At 41.7% G+C, this 25428-nt stretch overlaps 4 protein-coding genes across 13 annotated transcripts; 3 read left to right on the top strand and 1 right to left on the bottom strand.

The window, feature by feature from the left end:
• Nucleotides 1–617: 617 nt before the first annotated feature.
• Nucleotides 618–10501, top strand: tmem184ba (transmembrane protein 184ba). Of its 5 annotated transcripts, none has more exons than XM_031561240.2 (12): nt 618–1032; nt 1268–1315; nt 2160–2286; nt 2482–2715; nt 3363–3528; nt 5451–5541; nt 5711–5786; nt 6086–6177; nt 6352–6521; nt 6738–6932; nt 7436–7462; nt 8078–10501. In XM_031561240.2, exons 4-12 carry the CDS (start codon nt 2482–2484, stop codon nt 8305–8307), a joined length of 1281 nt encoding a protein of 426 aa, XP_031417100.1. In that variant the 5' UTR covers nt 618–1032; nt 1268–1315; nt 2160–2286; the 3' UTR covers nt 8308–10501. The 5 variants fall into 5 exon arrangements, with proteins under 5 accessions (XP_031417100.1, XP_031417098.1, XP_031417099.1 ...); XM_031561238.2 differs by having other exon boundaries at nt 618–1060; XM_031561239.2 differs by lacking the exon at nt 2160–2286 and having other exon boundaries at nt 619–1032.
• A 284-nt stretch (nt 10502–10785) lies between these two features.
• On the bottom strand, nt 10786–16443 carry maff (v-maf avian musculoaponeurotic fibrosarcoma oncogene homolog F). Of its 6 annotated transcripts, XM_031561243.2 has the most exons (4): nt 16291–16443; nt 15717–15791; nt 14057–14120; nt 10786–13463 (listed from the first exon to the last, which is right to left on the bottom strand). In XM_031561243.2, exons 3-4 carry the CDS (start codon nt 14090–14092, stop codon nt 12996–12998), a joined length of 504 nt encoding a protein of 167 aa, XP_031417103.1. In that variant the 5' UTR covers nt 14093–14120; nt 15717–15791; nt 16291–16443; the 3' UTR covers nt 10786–12995. The 6 variants fall into 6 exon arrangements, with proteins under 6 accessions (XP_031417103.1, XP_031417104.1, XP_012670114.1 ...); XM_031561244.2 differs by lacking the exon at nt 15717–15791; XM_012814660.3 differs by lacking the exons at nt 15717–15791; nt 16291–16443 and adding an exon at nt 15576–15710.
• Nucleotides 16444–16556: 113 nt separating this feature from the next.
• Nucleotides 16557–20574, top strand: tomm22 (translocase of outer mitochondrial membrane 22 homolog (yeast)). The gene is made up of 4 exons (XM_012814647.2): nt 16557–16826; nt 17464–17582; nt 17691–17808; nt 19572–20574. Exons 1-4 carry the CDS (start codon nt 16737–16739, stop codon nt 19644–19646), a joined length of 402 nt encoding a protein of 133 aa, XP_012670101.1. The 5' UTR covers nt 16557–16736; the 3' UTR covers nt 19647–20574.
• Nucleotides 20575–21193: 619 nt separating this feature from the next.
• dmc1 (DNA meiotic recombinase 1) lies at nt 21194–25163 on the top strand. Its single transcript, XM_012814646.2, has 13 exons — nt 21194–21282; nt 21595–21639; nt 21740–21886; nt 22322–22404; nt 22615–22667; nt 22879–22920; nt 23101–23173; nt 23325–23416; nt 23694–23767; nt 24004–24118; nt 24306–24366; nt 24462–24578; nt 24861–25163. The coding sequence occupies exons 1-13, from the start codon at nt 21220–21222 to the stop codon at nt 24928–24930; spliced, it is 1035 nt and encodes a 344-aa protein (XP_012670100.2). The 5' UTR covers nt 21194–21219; the 3' UTR covers nt 24931–25163.
• The last annotated feature ends 265 nt before the right edge of the window (nt 25164–25428 follow it).

The raw sequence follows: 25428 nt of genomic DNA, 5'->3' as shown, positions 1-25428 counted from the left end.
GGGGAAATCAGTCTAGGTTTTTGAAAATATCAAATGGCCCATATGTATGATGCTGAGTTTTTGGGCTAAAAAGGATTTTCAGACACTAGTAACCGCCATACAGACATTAGTGCTTGCCTGACCAGACAAAGACACAAATATCAGGGCCAGAAATGAACCCAGAAATGATTTAAGTTTACATTCTGTGGTAGTTTCAAATATGTCCTTACTGCTTATGAATTCTTGATTCTGAGCACACGAGTCAAAGATACAAAATGAAGGGATTGGTGAAGCATCCTGAATAATTGATTAATCACAGCCACAATTCACTTTTTTTTCAGGTTTGTCAGCTTGGTTTTTAGGTCTTAAAGATTGTGATGACCTGAAAGGGAGGCTCATTTATAGTTTAAGTGAAATTACCTGTCCCACTTCTGACCAACAAATAAACTCATCTTCAAGAGCCTTCTTATTCTGTGAACACATCAAGTAAGTAGTAGCCTGCATTTAAAATAATCGTCGGAGTAAGTATATATTTTTCTAAATCATTTAATCATAAAGTAATTAAAATACACGAAACCGCACTAGGTGTCATGAATAATCCCAGCCCCCAAAGCCTTCTGAAGCATGCGCAGTGAGGATGAATTGCCTGAGTTTTCTGAACCCTGTAATGAGCACTTCGACCAAGAGGATCTAGTACAGTTCATTGGCGAGCGAGGCTCTGCTGGTGCTGAAGCTAATCCGAGAGGATTGACTGCTTCTGTGGCAAGAGGAGAGGTGAAAAAAGACGAATCGGCTGTGAACTACGGATCCAAACAAGAGCTGTTGCATTTATAAACAATCTTACATCGAGTGAACGATATCTGAATTTACTGAAGAACCACAAGATGCAGAGAACATACCTGAATGGATACGTTTAAACGACGAGACTGCCAGGATTTACTCGTAATGATTTTTTAGCGATACATTGGGAGATAAACATGGATGGCGGAATAACGGTGGCTTTGTGGAATTAAGGCCGACGCAGTTTTGTTTCTGTCCTTTTCCTGGACAAAGGTAGTTTACTCTATCGTGGTCTTTTGTGGTGAGTTTAAAAAAAAGTTAGTTCGGGTTCTTTCCTAACCTTTCGAATACAAGGTAGGCTTGCAGATAATAGGCTAAATGTCAGACAAGTCGATACATTTAACGTATTCAGATGCAAACAGTATGAACGGGTTGCAGGAATGTTTTACCTAAAATATTTGTTGCACAAAAATAACGTTTTGCCTTTCAATAATTTTTTTCTCCACAGATTACGATACGCGTGCTGTTCAAATTAATCGAGTGCTCAACTGCAAAGGTAACATTGTAAAGTTACTATTTACTTCTCTACAATAGTTCTCAATCCACAATCTGTAACTCTTCAATTTTGTGTCTAGAAAGTTCAGTTGAGAGGGTGACGAGCAACTAAAACTGTAAGAGGGTTATATTTTTGTAATAATTATGTCGACAAAATCTGAAAAGCTACAGAATTGGTGAAGCTATTTAAAACTACCAAAATCGTTTTCATTTTTCATGACATTTATATTTCATGAAAAACCATTATTGGTATACTGTAGGCTAGGTCACATCATTTAGACATATTTGCCTTCCATTGGGTGCTGTATTTGTTGCTTTACTTGTTTTCCCACCTGTTAGTCGTTCTGTTGTCCTGTCTCATTCTATTTTGCGTGTGTGTTTGTGTGTGTGTGTGTGTGTGTGGTGGCTGACAAATTAACACATGTGGTCCCAGGCCTCAATAAGACCCCACAAGTCTCCAGGGCATTGTGTCCATTCAGCTCAGTGAGCATTGACATGCTGATACCCTAGAAAAGCAACCCTCAAAGTCTCTGGTCAATCTATATGGTGAGGTGTGAAATATGGACAGCAGTGAGAACAAATTGCATATTGACTCACAAATGATGCCATGAATAAATGGTTATATTAGGGCTAGTGACCTTGCAGAAAGTGTGCATCACTATGACGATTGATGATGCATGTTGACAGATGTCTAATGTCTGCCATGTGAAAACGTCCTCCTCTGCGTGATCGGATGGCGTAGGTCCTCTCACACATCCTCTCACACGTTTTACTGGCTGAGGCAGAGTGACTCACTAGGTTTAAATGTAGGCTTTTATTTGTTGAGTAATTCACTCTTCTGTTAGGGGATGAGTCCTTGAGATTGGCTGACATTGGATTCACCAGGACAAGATTGACATGCATTGCTTGGTAGTCTGCACGGAAAGCTGTCACACGTGTCATGCCCTTTAAGCCAGACACCGGTCTCCAGAGGTATTATGTAATGTCATTAAGGCCTTACTAGCCTAGTTAGCTCCACCAATTCAGTTTTGCTTCCAAACCTTGCACACTGCAGTTCTCCAGAAATAGGGTTGCTAACAGCTTGCGCAGTGAGTTTTCAGCTAAGACCCTTTCTCTCTCAGTTTGGCAATCAGTTCTCCTCTGATTTTGAACTTGTCCTTCTCTCAGATGCATAGGCTGTGGAGACGGGACGTACCACTGCCCGAGCGCTTGGGGGAGGCCTCTCCTGCTGGGGTGGCTCTGTGGACACCACCCACCGTGGCCCCCGCTGGTCCCAACATTTCATGGCTTCCGGAGGCCCCGCTCCTCACCCCAGACCAGCCCATCTTCCTCATGACCACTGCTGCACAGGCCGTGTCGGGCTTCTTCGTATGGACAGCGCTACTCATCACCTGTCACCAGGTAAAGATCTCCTGATCTCATCGCTGATTCATGGCAACTGAAACATTCTGTATGTGAGACATGCAGCTCAGGCGTCACCAGTCATTCCTGAATGCACCTGTGCTGCTTCATGGTACACTCTCATGTAACAGAAGCCTTATAAGAGCTTTTTCATATTTTAGATTTATGTGACTGTATTGCAGTTCAACAGGATCACATCTCCGTAGAGCACCTGCTTTTTGGTAGCCTCTGACAACAGATGCCCCCAGGGCCATTGCTCCTGGTGTTTGCGTGGCAGCTATTGTTTACACAGACAACTGCTAGTACTAATGCAGTTGTCTGACATAATGGACCACGCTGGTTTTCAATCAAAAGACTAATGACACCAGTGCTTTTTCACATGTGTTCCGTCTGGTTCATTTACCAAGAAAAGTTAAGCAAACATGTCTGATGCATATGAACCATTAGTAGAACTCAGTATGAATATACCTCGGGCTTTTGTTGAGTTGGATGAAAGACGCGAATTTGCACAGACGAAATTAAGTGCAACTCGATTCCTTTTATTCTTATTGTACTGTGAAATTGAGACCGTAGGGCAGTGCAATGTAGAGTCACCAGCTATTTAGTCTCACGCTCTCCTGTTTCTTTCTCTCCGTCTCCTCCCTCAGATCTACATGCACCTGCGCTTCTACAGCTCCCCTAATGAGCAGCGGCACATTGTGCGCATCCTCTTCATCGTGCCCATCTACGCCTTTGATTCATGGCTGAGTCTCCTCTTCTTCACCAACGACCAGTACTACGTCTACTTCGACACGGTGCGGGACTGCTATGAGGGTAAGGGTGCTTCTCCCCTTCCTGTCTGGCCATCCACTGACATCCAGCATATTAATTGTGAATGTGCCAAATATAGTACCCGTGTCACCTTTTCAGGCAAAATGTCCGGTGATCCAGCATGATCTGGTTTAGCATTTGATCTTCTATTGTGAGCTTCTGAGCAGGGAATTGGAAATGTCATAGTCATGGTTTCAAATCCCAGTGGTAGAACTACTGAGAAAACGGATGACTTCACTGCTCTGTGAAACCACAGGCCAACAATCATCGAGTCCCTCACCACAGGGCTCAGTGGGCTCATGTTTCAGCTAGTTTGTGTGTTACTCTACCCTGGAAATCTTTAAGAGGTTGGGCCCCAATATTGAGTTGTCCTCAAACTGCTTCCCTTCACTAATGATTGTCTGGGGGTTGTTGGCAGAAAAGGTCATGTCATGTCCTTCATTTTGCATTGATTCTTTCTTGTCATGTCATTAATGCTAGGTTGATGACCGCATTACATGGTAATAGATATCTATTGAAACGCAAAACAAAATGTGATTTTAGAGGGAGATGTCAAAATAAGAGTGTTAAAGTAATAGTGAAAAGTAATACTATTAACACATTTTGTGCTCCGTGACACTAATTATCTTACATAATGACTGCTCTCTCGGTCTCGCTGACTCTCTCCCTCACTCACTTACTTTCACGCACTCTTTCTCAGTCAGTCTGCAACACCTCCAGCAACAGATGGCCTTCTCTGTCATGATGACGACAACAGGCATCTTTGTTCACCCGTTGTTCCAAAGTCTCTTGGGATTTCTAGGGAGAGTAGGCTGGTCGCCTGGCAACCATCTTCACCCGGCCTAAGAGTTTAGGAAGAATGAGAGATGAAAAATCTGTCAAGGAAAACACATTTGGAGCGTTGCATAGCAAGAGTCTATTTTTAAGCAAAATGAAACGTCAGTGTGTCCTTGAAAATGTCCTTTGAGCACATTACACACCATGACGCTATGGGTGGCTGGAATCAAAACCAGCAGTCTAAAGTGGCCCAAATCTGATTTCTTTTGCTCATTTGTGACTCAATAAATCCTAATGTAGCACTAAGCTTGCACTGTGAACGAATAGTGTGACCCTTACGCACTTTCACCCGTGCACCCATAAGTACATTTCGTTTTTTTCAGAGAGAGAGAAAGAGTGTGTGTGTGTGTGTGTGTGTGTGTGTGTGAGAAAGATAGAGAGTGTGTGTGTGTGTGTGTGAGAGAGAAAGAGAAGGCTGATGTCTGCATCAGGAGTCCTTCAGAGTCCCAACCCCGGCATTACAGCAGCTGTCCTCAGGGGGCCACCAGCTAAATTTAGAGCTGTGCTGACACGCACACAATGCACACATACGTGCACATGCGCGCGCACACACACACACAAACACACTCACAAATGTGCACACCAACAAACACACACACACATAGAACAGAGAAATGGGAGAATTTGGCCTCCCGCTGTGAGTGGTAATGCAAGCCTCCAGGGGGGGCCTTTTGGGGAAGCTGAGATGGAGTCTTGAGAGGCCATGTGCACAACAGTCTGAACTTTAGGGTTTGTCGGTGGTATTGTTTGTAAAAGGGACGGTTGTTGACCATAATGCTGTGTGTGTGTGTGTGTGTGTGTGTGTGTGTGTGTGTGTGTGTGTGTGTGTGTGTGTGTGTGTGTGTGTGTGTGTGTGTGTGTGTGTGTGTGTGTGTGTGTGTGTGTGTGTGTGTGTGTGGTCGTCAGATATCGTGTCAATATGTCTATGTTTGTGAGTGACTGTGGGTATATTCTGTATGTGTGGTTTGTAGCAGTATTTCCCCAACAGTTATTTCCGTTTGACTGTGTAGCAGTATTTCCCCACCAGTCACCGCAATGTGGCGATTGCGTTATAGCCGTTATAACTAATCATGCTTTCCCTCCCCCAGCCTTTGTGATCTACAACTTCCTCAGCCTGTGCTATGAGTACCTTGGAGGGGAGAGTGCCATCATGGCCGAGATCAGGGGAAAGCCCATTGAGTGAGTCTGGCTGTTTATACACCTGTCATTCATTCAGGGTCACCTACAGACCACCCAGAGTTTTGTCCTTCTAAGTAATGAAAGACTGAAATGGGTTTATAATATTATGTTATGTTCATTTATCTTGCTAAATATAATATAAAATGGGCTTGTTCTGTGTGTCTTTCAGATCCAGTTGTGTCTATGGGACATGTTGCCTGTGGGGTAAAGCCTACTCGATTGGTTTCCTCAGGTTTTGCAAGCAGGTTGGCATTGAAAGCCCGTCCCTGTATTTTTCTCTCTGTCCCATCTCCTTGACATAATTCTTATCTGCGCTGATCTGATTCCCTTCTTCTCCTCAAGCTCTTGTGTTTTTGTCATTACCTTAATGGATCCTAATCTCTGCCTCTCAATCTTTTTGCTCTCATAACGATTCATCATCTGAGCCCTTTATCCCTTGTTTTTTCTCATGCCCTCTCCCTGTCCTGTGTCAGAGTACAGTATTTTTTATAGAGTTTGTGATGTGCTGTGCAGCCTGTAATATGACCCTCTTCTGCTATTTCAGGCCACGTTGCAGTTCTGTGTGGTGAAGCCCCTGATGGCCATGGTCACAGTGATTCTACAGGCATTTGGAAAGTACCGCGATGGAGATTTCAAGTATGCTCTTCTCATTAAAATCATGAAACAAACATGCTGTTATCTTAAATTCTTAAGTGTGGTCACGTCCGAGTTTGGTTTTGTTACTTTTAAGGCTTTAGATTTGTTGGTAGCGTATGCAATGCTGAAGGTGGCTAATGGTTTTCTCCTTGAATGTGATCTTTCTCCTTACAGCGTTGCCAGTGGTTACCTGTATGTAACCATCATCTACAACATCTCAGTCAGCTTGTCCCTGTACGCTCTTTACCTCTTCTACTTTGCAACAAAAGACCTTCTGAGCCCCTACAGCCCCATGCTCAAGTTCCTCATGGTCAAGTCGGTCATCTTTCTCTCTTTCTGGCAAGGTATGTTAACAAAGGCATGTAGGCACACGTATGTAAATGGAAAGTATATAGAAAAAACACAAGAACAAGGTACAGAACATTTTCAAAATGGCACAATTGTCCTAAAAATAGCATGTTTTTTTTCCTGGTCGCCCGTAGAGTTGATGGAAAAAGCAATTAATACATTTTTGGTAAAAGGGTTTAAACATTGAAGCAATTAATACATGGCTAATACAGGCATGCTGTTGGCCATCCTGGAGAAGTGCGGCGCCATCCCCCAGATCAGCTCATTCGGAGTGTCGGTGGGCGAGGGCACGGTGGCAGCGGGCTACCAGAACCTCATCATCTGTATTGAGATGTTCTTCGCCGCACTGGCGCTACGACACGCTTTCACCTACAAGGTCTACATGGACAAGCGTCTGGACCCACAGGGTGAGGAGGAGGGAAAAGAGAGAAGGAAGAAACATGAGGGGATTGTTGTGAAAGAGAGAAAGTGACAGATAAATATATACATACGTATCTCTTTGATAGCGGCTAATCAGCTGGTCTCAATGAAACCATACCATAAAGTGGTAAAGCACATGTAAGACTAAGTGTGGGTAGCTGAACGCTGAATTTTTTAGTAGAGTAGATCTGATTGATACGCTCCGTCTTTGCCTCACTCCAATGGAATGTGCCCTTCTTTTCATGTTGCCTGTCCTCTTTTATTCCTTTTTTGTACCTTTTATCCTTCTTTTCTATGCTTCTAACCTCACTCACTCTGTGTGTCTACTTGTATTTTCCTTTAACGCCTCCCACTCTCTCGTAAAACTGTCTTCACTAATCATTGTCTGTCTTACTGATCACTGTCCCAACTAATTTTCACGTCTTCATCCTTTCTCCTTCCTGTCCTTTTTTCTGACCTTCCTCTTCTTCCTCCACGCTGCACTCTAAAGGGCCTGTTCCCACATATGGACCACAGGGTAGGTAGTCTCTGAAAGTAGCTGCTCTGTCAGGCAAAAGCCAGTTTCACTTCTATTCACGTCATCTGTTCACTGCTGTGTACAAAACACGTTTTCTACAAGCAGAGCAGCTGCAAGACTATATTTCACTCAGAGAGGTTAGACTGCAGGTGATTTTGGTCAAATGCCCCTGCGTTTGAAGGCTCTTCAAGGTTCATTATATACAAGGTTTGGATGGATGGGTGCAGGGGCCTCAATATGTCTACTTGTACAAAAAGTAATGGAAACCTGAAATATAGAGGCATAGAGGGTCATTTAAAAGACTTTTCGGGTCAAAGGATGACAGCAGTCATAAAAAGTTTATGATGAACCTTGCAATGGGGCATTTCAGCCAACAGACCTATATCTAGAGACAGACTCCCTCTTCAAATACAGTTATTTTTTCTTTACAAGTTGAAATCTTCCACTTAACTCGTTGCTTGATCTCCACATACGTCATTGTACTCCACATTTGTATAAAGACGTTCAGTTTTTGTAAAAATGTCTGTCATCATCATTGTAGTTGCATTCGTTTTTTTGTGCTCATTGGTGAAGGAGTGAATGCTCTTAAACCTCAATGTTTGTCTCTTCTCCCAGGCCGCTGTGCCCCCATGAAGAGCATTTCCAGTAGCCTGAAGGAGACCATGAACCCCGGGGACATGGTCCAGGACGCCATCCACAACTTCTCTCCGGCCTACCAGCAGTACACCCAGCAGTCCACGCTGGAGCAAGGCGCCCCCGTGCCACCCGTCTCCCGCAACCACAGCACCACGGTTGCTCGTGACAACGAGAAGACCTTACTGCTGAGCTCTGACGATGAGTTCTAGAGTGTGGTTCTCCACGAGCCTCTCATAGACATTGTTCCTCCAAATTATAAGAAGTGCAACCCTCTGGTGTTTGCACATTTAAGGGAGGATTCCATTGTGCTTCAGATGGACAAGTTGGTATGGGACCTCCTAAAGGCAAAAAGAGACCAACCTGGCCATGCAGTGGCACTATAGCTGTTATTTAAAAAACTTTGTGTAAAATTCTTTGTGCTTTTACATTGATATTGATACATCAAAGCCTGACTGGGAACTCACTGGCAACCCACTACTATGGGTTCTGATTCAGCCTGTCTCAATCAAACTCCAAACTGATACACACAATACTTCCAGTAGTACTCTTAGAAAGAGTGCTGTTTCGATAGCGTTGGCTTGATATGCTGTAAGTGCTCAACTGACATTGCGTCTGATATTACTTAGGTGTTCAGCAGATATGGTGTTTTCCCATGGGTGAGTCTTAACATCCAAAAGCAATTTTTTAAGCTTTTAAATGCTTTGAAAAATGAGTCCATCCTCTGCTTAAGCTTTCATTGTGGTCTCCTTGGTAGCAGTGTGCGCATGTAAATTGTTGGCGTTATGGGATGGACGAATGCTGTGACCGAGGGCCCTGACCCCTCAAAGACCGGCAGCTGTCTGGAATTAGGCGTTGCTGTTATTGCTTTCCGTGTTGTTATTTATAGTGTGTATTGGGCTGGTAGTGAGAGAGAGGAGGTGTAGGTTGGACGGACGGGCAGGCGGGCAGAGAGTGCTTGATGGGACATGATGAGATTACAGATTAAGAGAAATCTGCTCAATGCACAGACACTGAAGAGTAGCAAATCGGCGTGGGCTGGATTAGGAGAGAGTAATTGGGGCGTTATTCGCAGGGCCCAGATTAGTGCCCTAACCAGAGGACCACTGCCGTTAAACTCTAATCTGGGTTATACAGCAGCGCATAAACATCTAGGTTATGTCTATGGATGTGTGCGGGCTGCAGGTAGACAAGCGGTTATCTGCTTTCTCCATAGGTCAGTGGAGTTGATGGTATAATGCACTTTGCACAGTAAGAAACTCAGCAGTGGCTGTGAGAATATTCTCATAGATTAGGGGACCTGTTGAGTTTCTTTGCAAGTGTGTACAATTATGGGCCTGCTGTAGCAAGGTTTTCCATAGCAAAATTATTAATAATCTGGGATCACTTATGATTTAGCTGTTAGGTTGAGGTATGGGTGTGTGTGTGTGTATATATAGCAGATGCATAAGACAAACTGATTCTAGGTCAGTACAGTAACGTGGCCGGATTCATGATCAAGGTCCAGGCATTCCTGTTGGCATGTGCAGCTTTTCCATGACTAGAGTAACTCCACTGTCCCTCTCTCCACCATTAGAGGGCAAACAAGGAGTCTTTTCTATGAAATTCACTCAGTGACCTAGACATTAAAATACCCTTACTCTCTCTCTCCCTCTCTCTTGCACACACATACACACACCCCTTATCTGAAGAAAACAGGCAGACCATTATCTTTAATGCACACACTTCTTCTGGGGACGGAAGGTGTGAAGTTTGAGCTGACCGAGTGGGAACTAGCTTCTCAGAAGAGGTTTCCACTCAAGATATAGGTTGGCTGTCTACTCCATGTTAGGTAGGTGTGTTTTTTTTTAATTATTTTTTTTAATTGGAATATTTTGTTATGTATTTTATGCTCCTATGGAAAAAGCATTTATGACACCTGTTCTATTTATTTTGTGCGGGTTTCAGTAGTATAGGAGCTATCTTTGACTCAATGCACTATGCTACCTAAAAATGTTAATCAGCTGAACGTTTCTTTAAGTCAGAAAAGTAACTTGAAAAACCTAGCTTTTGGATTTGGAAAACTGTCAGAACATGGGATATATTTTATAACATATATTTTGAACTTGTGATAGAAAATATAGGAGTGTGTAAATAGTTCGCTCATTTTTAAATATTGTAGGGATATTCATATTTCAAGACCTAGTGATGGGCAACGTTGAGGTGGGAGAAAACAAAGGCTTAGTTTTGTACTTTTGCTCTGTTTTCTGTTATTTTGTATGGTTGCTTTTGTTTTTTTATTTGAAAAAAAAAAAACAACCCACTTGTGTTTATCTAAACTAAGAATATGATGCTTATATTTTTTTTCCTGGCAATGATGGAAATAAAGAGTACAAAATAAATAAACAAAACTATAGTTGTTCTCTATCTGTTGCCCCAGTCTGGTTTGTGTGTCTGGTTGTACCCTGTGTGACCACATACCCCTTTCCCACACACTGCTAATTTTGCAGCCATTTCCACAAAGTCACTGCCTAAGTGCGGTTCTGGTTCCAGAAAGTGTTCCCAGGGCTGGATGATATATAGTACACAGCACATCTCCCCATCATACCACACTGTCTTTTTCCTTTCCTTTCAATCAACAAACACATTTGCTCTTTACGTTCAGTCTCCTTTCTGGACAAATTGTACAAGTAAATGTTACACATTACATGTTTATGTACAATATATACAACATTTATTTCAATTTATGTATAAAATAGACAATGTATTTCATTTTTACTATAGAAAAAATATACGTAATAAATACAAATGACACAGTTTTTTGTTTTACAATACAAAACATCCAGCAGTTTCAAGAACAACAAAAATAAGCAAATGAGATGGATGAGCTAATTCTATTTGGGGTATTAAATCATAAACATTAAACACCAAATGACCAAACTCATATTCAGCAGCTAAGGTATTCCACTGGACAAACCCCATATAAGGCTAAATGTTTCTCAGTATTGCTAACTAATTCTCTAAATATTTTTGAGGAAGTGTTTTCGCAATGAATTAGAAATATCAAATATACTGTAAAATCGTTAACTGTTACCCAATCATTTGAAATGCCCCTAACAGCTTAAGTTAGCATGACTGGTGTTTTTTTAAGGGCCATCTTGACATGCTTCGGTTAGCTGTGACTTACAACCCAATTCTTTTCCTCTTTGCCCCCCCCCCCCTCAACATCACTAAACAGGTCCTAAACTTCCAAAGACTCCCTTCATCATACCTTGATCACCACATTCCTTCACCATCTACTCACTCCTCACATTATCCTTTCTTAGTCCATCATCTTAATCTCCATTCCTTGTCTCATTCTTCTCTTGCTCTCCTGTAGAGGGTATGAGCTACACTCTCTCCCACTTTGTCTGAAAATATCTTAAAATCACTTTCAAAATCATAAATAATGTATTCACCCTGATCTTTAAATACAAATACCACTAAAATACTAATGACATTAGTACAAATATAACTATCCAGGCATACACAAAACCATAATTAAAGCAACTGGAACACCTGCCTAGGGACATCAAAACTGCTTATTACAATAGTTAAACATTACAAAAATAATATCATACCCCAACGTAAGACAGGCGCATACTTCAGTATTTGGACTTAAACATCACAGCACTCGTTAGCTTTTGTCATCTCTATTTTTAAATACAAATAAAATAACTCTTGATAAATGTCACCGAACATTTTTGTCTTTTCTTTTTGTACAAACATTACAACATGATAATAAAAAGGAATGTATCCATAGACTTGCATTGACACCGCATTCTATGGGACCCTTACTATGTGGTTCCAGCAAAACTTGCCAACTAGCACTTAGTTGAAAGTCACAGATGTTAGCCTAGCTTGCACTTGATGCTAGCACACACTGCAGTACACTTCACACTAAACATGTATTCATGTTATGCATATAAATACACACACATATATATAGAGAGAAAGGTATATACTGGTAACACAGTGAAGTACAACAGATGTTAACCAACAGTTTGTGGACCAGAGTTTAGTCTTGTGGTGGAAGCGGCCAGGGTGCAGAGCATATCCACAGACACTTTGCTCATCAATGCAGGACCAAAGAGTATAAGCTGACTGTCTAAGGAATTAAATAAAATCTTAATTCGAACAGACCTTGTAGCCCTAGCTTTGTGAATGCTGAGTAATGAAGTCATTAGCACTGAAACCGTCTCCATGCTTTCTCATGGTATCCTGTCTGACATTCGTGGAACACGTCACAAAGACTTACATTTTTGGAGAATGGTTTCCAACCCACTTGTTGGGGTTGGTCAAATGGTGTTTTTAAAAAAATGGTTGAATGTGTTATTTCAAAGTTGTTTTTGAGGGGGTCGTTTCTAAATGTCTTTTTAAAAGATAAACCCCTCTGCATGGAATGTTTCAATGGTCAAGTTCAAATGAGCTCTGTTTTTCATACACCCTCTCAATGGCAAACAATTTTCATGGAAGCATATTTTAGTGAAATCCCTATAAAGCACATTAGAGCCCCCTAAGAGTGATCACATTGGGATACATCTAGGTTGACCATAGACGTGTCTGGGACAATAGTCTACTGTACTGAGTAACTTCAACAAATGAGTTTCTATCACAGTAGTTGACTGTTTCTATTGTCCTGTGGGTCTCTGTATCCCTGCAACTACAAGTGTGCGTGTGAAAGAGGCTCTCAGGAGAGAAAAAAAAGAAAAAGAAAATACTTGTGTCACTGACTATGGGCATCACGCTGCCTCTCCCCAAGTCAGTCAGTCATAGCGTTTCAGTCCCATTTGTGAGTGCATAAAAGTGAATAAAACAAGAGTGACTGGATGTGTGTGTGTCTGTTTGTGTTTATGTGAGGGAGGGAAAGAGAGACCTGACCCTACGAGGCTCCCCCCTGTTCCCTGGACGCTGCCTGTGGCTGCTGCGGACTCTTGACGATGGTGATGACGGAGGCAGTGTTAAGGCGTGGCGCCATGGCGAGCAGGGCTCCACCGCCCCCTGCCGCCACCCCATCACTCTCGAGGCCGCGGGCAAAACGCTGCAGGGCAGCCAGCCGTGCGCCGAGGCCCTCCAGCTCGCGACGCATGCCGGCGTTCTCGGCGCCCAGGCGCTCCACCTCGCGCTGCAGCTCCTTCTTCTGTTGCTCAAGCGCCTCGCGCTGCGACACGCGTTTGACGCGGCAGCTGGCGGCATAGCCGCGGTTCTTTAGCGTGCGTCGCCGTTGCTTCAGCTTCTGTACCTCATCCCGCGAGAGGCCGCGCAGGAGCAGGTTGAGCTCGCGCACCGACAGGGACATCAGGTCGCCGTCCGACATCACAGGCATGTTCTCGCCGCACTCCCTCTTTACCTGACAAGACAGAAATAGAGAAGGGATATTTTTTAGGAAAGTCAGACATCTTTACATCATGTTTTTGACTGATAGGACATGGATATAAGAGCAAGGGGGACAGGTGGTCACACTCTACATTGTTATCTGATGTCGTGCTGTGTTGTCTTTGTTTTTAAGACTGTCATATACACTAATTGCAGGCACACATGGCTGACCTGCTTCTCTAGCTTATCAGTATGGGCTGTGTGTGGTTAATAGAGCAGCTATCTTGGCATCCGGTTTATGGTCACTGCAATGTTAAAATGTGCTGTTTCACAAGTTACACAAGGTAAAGACACAGTTTTTGATTCTCCCCATGCCAACATGTGAGATTTCAACACCCAAGACTAACTGTAAGTTATAAACACATGATCTGACGTTTCAGTAAATTATCAGCATTTTTATATAGAATTTTTGAAGAAAACGAGTTTTTGTGAGAATGAGAATGTTTGCATTTCCTCTTTAAGGAATTAAAGGTCAAGAAGCCCTTTCGTAACTAAAAGCCACATGATAGTGTGGGTAATAAGTAACCCTGAGCACTGCAGACGAAACAGCACCAAAGGGGAAATTACCTTCAGTGCTTTGCTGGCTCTGCTGTCCGATGTCATCTCTATGTCTTGCGTGGGTTTCTTTTACCTGGAACACAAATAAACAAATTGGCATAAACATACTATAAATAATAAAAAAAAGTAACAAAAAAGGTTTGTTAAGACACAGTACACTTCTGCTGCGGGGGTTTTCAAATCAAGTAAATGAGGTTCTGAAAGCAGAACAAAACATTCCAATAGCATTAAACATGAGGAGGAAGAATGCCTCAGACGTAGTTAAGGACAGGTGTTCCTCTTTCCTGTCACATTATTGAATATTGGAGATTATACATTTGGGCCATGTTATAAATATGGCTAATGGAAATATATGAAAAACTCCTCACTCATCAAAACACCACATAGACTACACATGTATGCTAACTGGGTCTTTCATACAAGTTCTCAGTCTGTATGATATTTGATCTTGAATTTCCTTAACATGCCGTGTAGGGCCCGTAATACTTCTGAGGAGTAGGCAGGCAAGCCACATGAGGCGCCTCTAGGAAAACCGTGTATGACCGTTTCTATCAAGTCACAGTGATTCAGCAGAAGCGGAGTGCATGTCTTCCAGTTTTAGCTGTATCCACCCCAATTGTTTGACTCGGTCCATAGATGTTTCCTTTATAAGCGGACACATCCTAACAATACATCATGAAATCGTGAAAATAACTGCGAAATGCCGGCAGTATGAAGGAAATATCCCAACAACGGCATTGTTCTGTTCTATGACAGTTGACATGTCACTGCCAGCTAAAAATGGTGCTGACTTCACATATCTTGTAGCTAGCACACTCGCGTAAGTAAATTCAGTTGAGAAGCCAAGTTCAAATAGATGTTATGTATTCACAGAAAGTAAGATAATGCTGATAATAAACACCAGAAATACAAAATGTATCTTTGGTAACAAACCCATTTCCTCATTTAAGTAGCTAGCTGGCTAGCGGGAAACACGCTAATTAGCACTCTGACTAGCTGCAAGCAAATTAGCTATGGATAGCTGACGTTAGCTAGCTTGCTAGCTAATGTTATTTAAATAGCCTACGATAAACACTGGCATTTCTAAACTTGCCACAGCTACAGTATGCGTTAAACACCCATGTAACGTCTCAATAAATACCCGAATTCATGCTGAATAAGGTCAACTTTTCTCGTTTTCTCTTCTTTGATCTTGGTAAACATCTCAGGCTCAACAACAATCCACCCATTTCCTTATAGGGACTGGATTTGGCGAGAGCCTAGCATGTGAATTTTAGTAGTAAACAGAACCACACTTCTCGCACAAATGAACTCTAAATCTTATAATTCGATGTTCACATACTTACAAGTCTGTGTTTTTCGTCGCACAGTCCGTATGAGCTATACGAAACCGTACAGACTAAAATGACGGACGATCACAACAGTGTAACGTGAATTAAATATGCTACCCGAAGGCAATGTAACGTTAAGCTAAGTTAGCTATCGCTAGCAACACTCATGCGACCGACAACGTAAAAAAAAGCCTCACTTTATTGTGATGTGGTCCTGTTCTTCACACGCTTCTCCTTACGCTTGAAGACGGACTACATATACAAACGACACTGTTCGTCTCATGAAATATAAGCGACTAACGTTACTTCTCGGTCCGCCTTTTCCCGGAATTACTCACCGTCTCCAGTGTTGGATTCTTTCATTCATAAAAAACAGTTAGGATGACGCAAGGCTTCAAGAATGAGGGCGGAACCTAAACGCCCCCACAGTGTACAAAAAACACGTAAACACACATAAGTTTTAGGGACCTGTCACATTCTTCATGGGCAGAGCGTGAATTGTAGAAACTTGTTGCCTAGAGAGACTATTAAACAGCTTCCTTGCTAGCCCTGAAACTGATATCGCCCATAAACAGAATTCTTGACCACATTTGTGTCATTTTGATTCCAAATTCACTCAGACAAGGATACAACACAAAGAACACGAGTTAATAAGTCATTGATTTGCTGACTAATATACATAAAATGTATATTTCAATATTTTTTTTACGTGAGAAGAGAAAATCATTCGTCAGAGAAATCATTTGTTATAGATGGTAAAATAAATGCACATGCGATATACAATAAGAACACGAATTATTCTCGTCTCTCGTCTTGTTTCGAAGAAGGTTACCAGCTGAAGTCAGTGCTATCCATGCTTATGACCAATGCTTGTGACAAACTGAATTGATCTTGTATATAGACTAAACTTACCTCACTGCTCACAGCTGAAACATTTCACTCTACACCATTATGCATAACTAAGAAGCAACGCTATGCTATGTCTAACCCAGCCACATAACACTGCATTACAGTAATAAAACATTCCTCTCCTTCCATTGGTATTCCTATGTCTATGGTTCGGACTTGCTAAAATGACAACTTGTAAACGGTCCTCTCTGTCGATAGAGAGCGCTCTTCTCCTTGCTGCAATTTAGCAGGTAGTGCATTTTTCCCATCAGCCAACAACGCACATGTAACCCAAGTGACCTCGGTGGTGTGGTGTAAAGACAGTGCATGCTCTGTGGAGTACTTGTAACACTACATGTTGGATATTAATCGCGCACACAAGGGAACAATCACGAGTTAGTGATTTAATATTACACCGCCACAAACAGCCTTTATTATTCCAGCTCAAAGACGGTATTACAGCAGAAGTTATGGCTGGAATTGAGGGACTTTCGCCCGCTGCGGGCCCTGTCGCAACCCGGCCCCCCGAGGACGAGATTGAAGATGATGAAGATGAGGATGTAAGTTACTCCAAACGAAAAATCTGTTCATCTTGACAAATATGTCAAAGTGCAGCTCACCGTTTATCGTCACACATTTATACAACCGTTGACGTTTTGTGTGGTAAAATAGGGTTGCTAGCTAAGATAGCTAGCTAACTGTAACCATTGACAGGCTAATCGTTGCTGCTAGTGTGGCTAGCACATAACTGATTTCCATACCTTGATTGGCTGCATTGAGCTTGTCTATCTGAATTCAGACAGCAGTAGGATACAGATAGGATCATGTTAAATGTTCCATTCAAAATGTGAATTGCTTTCATAAACCTCGGCGAGGAAGTTAGTTACGCTCAGTTAACGTTAGCGATGAATAGTGGCTTAGCTGCCATAGTAGCGAACGTGATCATAATCAAATCGGTCACTGTAAGGAACATATCTATAGTAACGTTTTACATACAAAGTAAACAACAGTAACTAATATCGTCGAATACAATAAGCATGCTACCTAGAGTATAACTTAACATGACTAAACCGACGTTGTCAGGATGCACAGTTGTAGTGGTTTTGTCCTGCAACTTCCTTATCAACAATGTAATTAACCTAGCCCCACTCACTGATCGTTGTCTTCCGCTCTTCCTCCCTCCCTTCCTCCCAACAGTTGGATGAGACGCTGGTGGAAAGGCTATGGGGACTTACAGAGATGTTCCCGGAGTCAATGCGCAGTGCAGCAGACGTGTCAGCACAGTGCTCTTTCACACTTGCCAAGAAGCTTTACAGGTAGCATTTCCATGTCCTCTTCATTGTTTTTGTTTGCTATTTTAAAGAGATGTCTTGCATCATGAAACATTTTTTCAACATCAATCTTAATATATACCTGCATTTCAGCTTCTCACGTGCTGCGCTTTGGGTTGGCACCACTTCTTTCATGATCCTTGTCCTGCCTGTGGTGTTTGAAACAGAGAGACTACAGCTTGAGCAGCAGCAACTTCAACAGCAAAGACAGGTACAAACAATTGTTAACCATGGACTAGTTAATAGTTTGAAAGTGTGTTTTGATTCAGTCAATTAACACGCACAGTGAAGGATTACAACTCATTTGAACTTGTGCAACTGTTATATGCAGAGGTGGACAAAGTACACAACTCCATTACTTGAGCCGAAGTATAGATCATCCTGGTGAAATATTACTGCCTATACAAGTGAAAGTTGTTCAGTCAAATTTTCACTTGAGTCAAAATGCTTGAGTTCTGGCTTAAGTAGTCAAAAGAACGATTTCTTTTTAATGTCAACGCATTGTTGAATTGTTACCACAATGCATTTGCAGAACCTAATGTCTATGAAACAACTTACTTAAGGCACTGCCTTGCTTGTAGAACCTCTAGAATAAAAAGCATGTAGAATATGTTACAAAGCCAAAAGAAATGTCTATGGAAACACAACTGAATTGATAGAAGGACAGCCATTAAGCTGTTCAACTTGCCACCAAATTTGAAGTCCTGCGTGAATTAGGAATGTAGTTTGTGTAATTTATTGGAAATTATAAATCAATTAAACACTTCTACAAGGTGGGTATTGAAAGCCTTTGCCTGAAAGTATAGGGCAACTCAGAGATGAGAGGAGAGTTGCATGTAACATTTTACTGGGAAGGAAACTAGGAAGAATATTTATGATCACTCACTCCATTCTTGGTGTGAGATGTGGTGATCTGTGTGGGAGCAGAATGGCCTCCCAAACCTGCAAATGACAGACCATCCCTTCTTAAGCCCAATTTATGGTTGTCCGTTTACGCAGACACGCAGAGCCCTCTCCGTCGCTGCATACCCTCTCCGAGCACCTCTCCGTGGCCTGACGTGCACCTCCCAAATTTTGTAACTATCTGTCGAAATGACGGAGAGCCCAAGGAGACCCCAGGGCTGTGATTGGTCCTATCCATGCGGTTTACCTTGTGGGTAGTAGCATGTTAACATTAGATAGTTGGCTCAGACACCTCGCAAATCCCCTCAGACGTATTTTCCAGTTACAATAATGGGGTTTTTACATTGCAGTCTATTTCTTGGTAACCTTTAAAAAATTGAAGCAAAAAATAAATAACTTTTATGTACAAATACGACCATCTACGGAGTTTGGTCCGCCATCTTTTTTTTATAATTTGCTTTGCGACACCCACCAACCGACGGAGAACTATAAATGTTCACGAGTCCGTCAAAACAACTGCCTGACCACGTAGTTATGCTGTCGTAGAAGCATAACGGCACCTTTACACATTAAGACCCTGCTACTTACTCAGAAAGGAAGCCATCCTATTGAAGGTAGAATGTACCTCTTAACTCACTGATCACTTCCTTTGTTACTACTATCATTATTGGGCTTTTGACTAAACTTCATTGCACTTAATCAGTTTCCACTCAGTTTGTCATAAGCAACGTAATTGAGAGAAGAGATGGGAAGGCGATCAAATTCATTCATGGTGACAACGGAGAATATTCACTGTTTATGCTTTGGTGCTGGGTCTTAGAACCACAGCATGTATCGGAACCACTGCAGCTGGCCTATAATTAAATATGCTGAACAATTAGAACAGCTTAGAACCAGTGAAAATACCACCAGTCTATGCTTTTTGAACAAATGTGTATTGTCTTTTCTACTTTGCACACTATAGAAACTGTTGCATCAGTTACAGCCATCGTTCATGGTGGATCTTTTGTTCAACAGTGCAATACCACTTGTTGAATTAACATGTTTCTCTGTTAATTCCTGTGTCCTCAGATCTTATTGGGACCGAATGCTGGGATGTCTGGTGGTATGCCTGGAATGATGGCCCCTGCACCAGGGAAGATTTGATGACAGAGCGACAAGACGATTAGATCAGAAAGAATAGGGGTTGTGAGAGGGCAAAAAGAGCGCTTCCAGGGGTCAGCACGCACGCTCATTCCAACAAAGCAGTGAAACGAGAAAGGGTAGTAGACGGATGGAGTGGAAAGATAAACCTTCCTCTCACTCCCTCTGCTCATAATATCCTCCTGCGTGGACTGACCTCTAAGCACTGATCTTTTATGTTTTTTTTTTTTTTTTTTTCATGTACTATATAGTTCTATATACATTTATGTTTCCAAGGCAGTGATGGTGGTCCATCTCGGAAGGGTTGTTTCGAGTTGTTTGATTGCAATCGTGTGTGTGTCCTCTTTTGTCTGGGGTACAAATTGTCTGTAAAATAGTCCCTAGCCTGTTGCTGGTGTAGCCAACATGTTAGTGGAATCACACTAGCTTTAATAAATATACATGTGGGAGGGGTTAGATGCATTCAGACATCTTCTGTTTGTCTGTTATGTGGATTTTAACAATATGGTCATGTCATCCACAAGAATGGAAGCTCTATGAAAGAAGCAGTCCTGACTTTGCAGATCAAGCCATATAACTGTACTGTCCAGAATTCTCTTACCTTGGTTTCTTTATGGCAACTTGCCTAGAATTAAATATGCGGAACATTTAAAAACATACTGTAAAAAAATTGAACGACATTGTTACCCTGTATGTCAAGACAAAATATAGTCCAAATGTATGTATTGTCCTGATTGTGTTAAAGATACATTCTCCAACTACCCCTATAAAGATGTACAGAGTGGTATTCAAACAATCGCTGAAGCAGCTAAATGTTGTATAGTGGCGAAGGTGAATTGTTGAATTCTATTTATTGTCTTTTTACCTCTGCTTTTGAAGCAAAATCCATGTATGAAGAGACAGCAGAAATAAAGACTGGAAACAACAGTGACTGAGGTGTCATCCTATAAATCAAGACCAAACAAAAGCAAACGTCCGTTGAATAGCCAGGCTTTAAATTAAATAGGTATGAAATGCCTCAAGCGATCCTAGTGTTCAGGGCCTGTTTGTGTACATGTCCACAGAGCACCACCAGAGTTAAATGGACATTCCCACACCTAATAATTGCACTACACAGCAGTTCATAGTTATTACCACAGAGACATTATCAAAAATGTCAACCTTCATATGTCGTGGACCATTTACCTTTTGCGGGTAGTTTTCGAACTGATCTACCATACAACTTCGACCTGATTTGTCATCTGACTGGTTCACCACTGCACAGCACTCACAGAACGTCCGCAGCAAGCGCGAGCACCCTCCTCAGGTACATTTTTGCCTGACGCCTCTTCATATTAGAGACCATACGAGTTGTCTGTAGTGGTAAGGTAACAGTATTATTTCTAATTCAAGTGTTTGTCACTACCAAATGTAATACACTTCTTAATACTGTCTCGTTTGAAAAAAATATCGTAACTTTTTAAACCTTGTAATTTGGCTAGGTACCTAACGCTAGTTTGTAAGTCTGAATACTGGTAATAGTTAGCTGGCTAGGCTAAAAAGCTAACATGTTCAGTGTACCAATCAATATCTGCAGATGAATATGAAATCAGCCGAGGACCAAGTTGTGGAGGATGACTTAGGTTGCCAGGATGACGAGGTATACCTAGATGATGAAGAAAACACAGCCTCATAAGTTGCTCTGAAAATTCAAGTTTGTTAATAAATTAAATAGAATATGAAGTTTATCACCCATTTCAATTCTTCGATAGCACCACAAGGGGGCGACATTAGAAAAAGAATGAGGTGGTTATTTATAAATCGTCTGGGACTGATAAGAGGTTGAAAGTACATTGCTGGCGCAATTATTTATGTTGAGGTAGAAATGAGGAATGATCTTGATTAAAGCCAAGACTTTGAATGAATACCCATCTTAATTACTGCATTAACTTAAGAAATATGTCCCCCTCAGGAATCATTTTTCCAAGACATTGAACTCTTGCAAAAACATGGCATCGTAAGTATAAAGGAACAAACATCACCATTACATTACATCAGCATTACCACTGCTGAAGAATGTTTACACATGATCACCATGTATCATTGACCACACACAGAATATGGCTGACATCAAGAAACTGAAGTCAGTGGGGATCTGCACAGTGAAAGGCATACAGATGACCACACGCCGAGCTCTCGGCAACATCAAAGGTCTCTCTGAAGCTAAAGTTGACAAAATCAAAGAGGCTGCTGGAAAACTGCTGGTGAGATAACAGGCTTGGATTTAGGTTGCTTGCAGCTATTTGAGACCATAAACTGCGATGGGGTTGAAAATTATTTCGTTTTCTGGTGTTCGTTCACTCTAGTGTACCATGCTGCATTCTCTTTCATGTGTTGTAGAAATGACTTCACACAGTATATACAGAAATGCAAAACAAATACAAAACACTTCCAACAGAGGGGGAGAACATCCATGTGAAATACAAAAACATTCGCCTTGGTTCAGTATCTCACAAAGGAATAATTCCAATGAGTGTGCCTTGTCATTTTTGGAAAGCTTATTTTATACATCGTTCTACACAAACGTAAACACGATCAAATGTGGTATTTGGCTGGAGCCTACGTAGGAAGTCTTTGCATGTGTGTCCTCTCAAATTTGTCCGCATAACGTTATTTTCATGTTCCTCTCCTCTTACCAGAGTAACAGTTTTCTTACCGCACTGGAGTACAGTGAGAAGAGGAAGCAGGTGTTCCACATCACCACAGGGAGCTTGGAGTTTGAGTTAAGGCTCAACCTGCATCAACACAAACACAGCCGATTTACACTTGACTTCTTCTTTAATCACATCAGCACTCAAGTATCTGCTGTGTGGAATCACTAACAGCACTCTCATTTGTGGAGGGGTTTGAAAGTCAGATGAAGTCATAAAGTTGCTGTTCCAACAATAATAATTTTGTACAAAGTTTTAACTCCTCTTCTGTTCCATCTCAGCAAGCTCATGGGAGGAGGCATGGAGAGCATGGCCATCACTGAGGCATTTGGCGGTAAGACGGATGGCTTCGTGCTGTCTTTTCTTTTTTTTCCCCTCTTTCTTCCCTTTCCACTCGCCTCAGTGTCTGTTCTTGGCTCAGGGTCGTCTGGCCTGGAGTTTAACGCCGATGTCGTATAAAGCAGGGTGTGTTGATGACACATGCGGTTTGGCATATCCGTGACCCTCAGAGGAGAGCTTAACATTTAAAATGTTTTCTCATGCAGAGTTTCGAACTGGGAAGACACAGCTCTCGCACACACTCTGTGGTGAGTTAAGTCAGTCTGCTCTCAGAGCACTTTAGTGATCCTTCCTTGGAGTGACCACTAAACTTGGTCTAACTTGTTAAAATTGTACTGTAACACTAACTTTGTCCCAAACAAATATGTAAATTGTCTTTTATTTGTAAATTGTCTTATATTTAAAAAGTACTTTATTGGTTTCTACAGTGACATCCCAGCTACCAGGAGAAGATGGTTACCCGGGGGGCAAAGTTATTTTCATCGACACTGAAAACACCTTGTATCCTTCTCTGGTCTGTCTGCAGAACATTAGTTTAAAATTCAACTGGGAAAAACACTTTCTGAGGGAACATCCACCAGTCTAGGCCTCAAATCAGGCCTAGAACAGTCTCAGCAATGTCTACCGTCTTTCCATTCCTTAACTTTCCCAGTCGGCCAGATAGGTTGAAGGAAATTGCAGACAGATTTAATGTGGACCATGAAGCAGTACTGGACAATGTGCTGTATGCTAGAGCTTACACCAGTAAGAAACTGGCCACTTGTACTTGTACACCAAGGTTATAAAGAGACATGTTGTTTTGTGCTCTGTTGGCTAGCTCAGTTTGCACAATATATGGTCATTTAACTTAAACACTAGAGCAAAGTTCTTTTGTAGATGCTTTAAACCACTGAAATTTGCGGGTAGAAAAAATACATTAAATACATTAGATGCACACAGGGCTTCTCCTTTTCTGTGTCAGTGAACACAGCCTCGTCCCATGTCATGTGAGGATAACAGCTGCATTTTTTCCACTTTACAGGTGAACACCAGATGGAGCTGTTGGACTTTGTGGCAGCCAAGTTTCATGAGGAAGGGGGCGTCTTCAAGCTATTGGTAAAATGCCAGAGTCGTACATGTTTGTTTCTTTTTTTCTCTTTGTTATAAATATAATTCATTTGTTATACTGCTCTTAATTTTGGACAACCTCTCTGCTGTCAGTTAAGTCCATGTTTATCACATGCAAGCACACCAGTGGTCATCATATTACTACTTATAATAACTTACCACCAAATTCTCCCTTGTCCTATCTCCTTTCTGCTTGGAACTGTCTGTCTCCCTCTGTGTCCCAGATCATAGACTCAATCATGGCTCTTTTCCGGGTGGACTTCTCTGGTCGGGGTGAGCTCGCTGAGAGACAGCAGAAGCTGGCTCAGATGCTCTCCAGATTGCAAAAAATCTCTGAGGGTCAGGGCCGTTTGGCAATTGCTCTTTCTAATCGAACTACAAGATGTTTCTCCTCTGTTTTGTTATTACTCGTATGAGATACTTTCTGGCCTAAGTATGAAGCTAGACAAGGCTTGTCTTTTTCAAATGTCATGGCGTTAATTGTTTGTTTTGTTCTCCACAACTATTCTCCAATTATGGCGTACAGAATACAATGTGGCTGTGTTTGTCACCAACCAGATGACAGCAGATCCAGGGGCAGGGATGACGTAGGTCACCGTAAACTGGCATTCTCTCAGAACTGTTTTAGGGTCAGAACTCTAAAAGATGACAAGCGGCCCATTATTTGTATTTTGGGTTAAAGGTTCCAGGCTGACCCCAAGAAGCCCATTGGAGGACACATCCTGGCCCATGCCTCCACTACTCGAATTAGCCTGAGGAAAGGACGGGGCGAGCTGAGAATAGCCAAGGTCTTCGACAGGTATATTATGTGGACTATAGATGAGCTCTCTCACTAGTGGTTTGTATCTTGCACTCATACTATTTTTTATTTCTGATACAGTTTGTGAAAATAGAATAGAAATAGAATATCAGAATAGAAATACAGACATTTGAATGATTTATCTCTGTTATACAGCACATTAGCTAATGTTGTTTATGCAACATCTTTCAAATATTCTCAACGAACACCCTAAAGGTAGTAAATGTGATGTTGGCTGTACAGATTTTTGTCTGTCCCTTTACATGTTTTTTTCTCTTTTAGTCCTGATATGCCAGAAAGTGAGGCCACTTTTGCAATTACCTCTGGAGGAATCGCTGATGCCAAAGAATGAAGCAGAGATATTAAAGGGTGGAGCGGTCTTGGAAAAAAAAATGATGTTCAATTGCATGTGCTTTTGCTAACAGAAAACTCGCAGTAAAGGTTACATTAGTGGTTGACTTTTTTTATGACAACTACTATTTATTAGATATTACCCCAATGATTAGTGTATTTGTATTTTGTAAATAAATATTTATTATATGAAAATGTATGCATGTTTGATTGATTTAATAATAAACTTGATTTAAGAAGAGCCCTAGTGCTGTACTGTATCTATGCCCTTTTAAGCTTTGTCCAGCTCAATGCTCAGTTCTGGTTGAATTGCAAGCATTCCAGTGGCATTGCTGTATCTCACTATTCAGACTTGGGATCCAGGATAATGACTCATAGAACTTAGTGGAGATGAATGTAAACACGTGCACATACCACTCCATAGTAGGGGAAAAGAACCTGACTGCCATCTGTTGAATGAACTCACCTTTAAACAGACCGTAGGCGTCCACCAATGCCT

The sequence above is a fragment of the Clupea harengus genome, chromosome 23 (genome assembly GCF_900700415.2).
Source record: "Clupea harengus chromosome 23, Ch_v2.0.2, whole genome shotgun sequence".
Lineage (NCBI taxonomy): Eukaryota > Metazoa > Chordata > Actinopteri > Clupeiformes > Clupeidae > Clupea > Clupea harengus.
The sequence above is the reverse complement of the archived record's forward strand: the minus strand, read 5'-3'. Positions and strand labels throughout refer to the sequence as shown.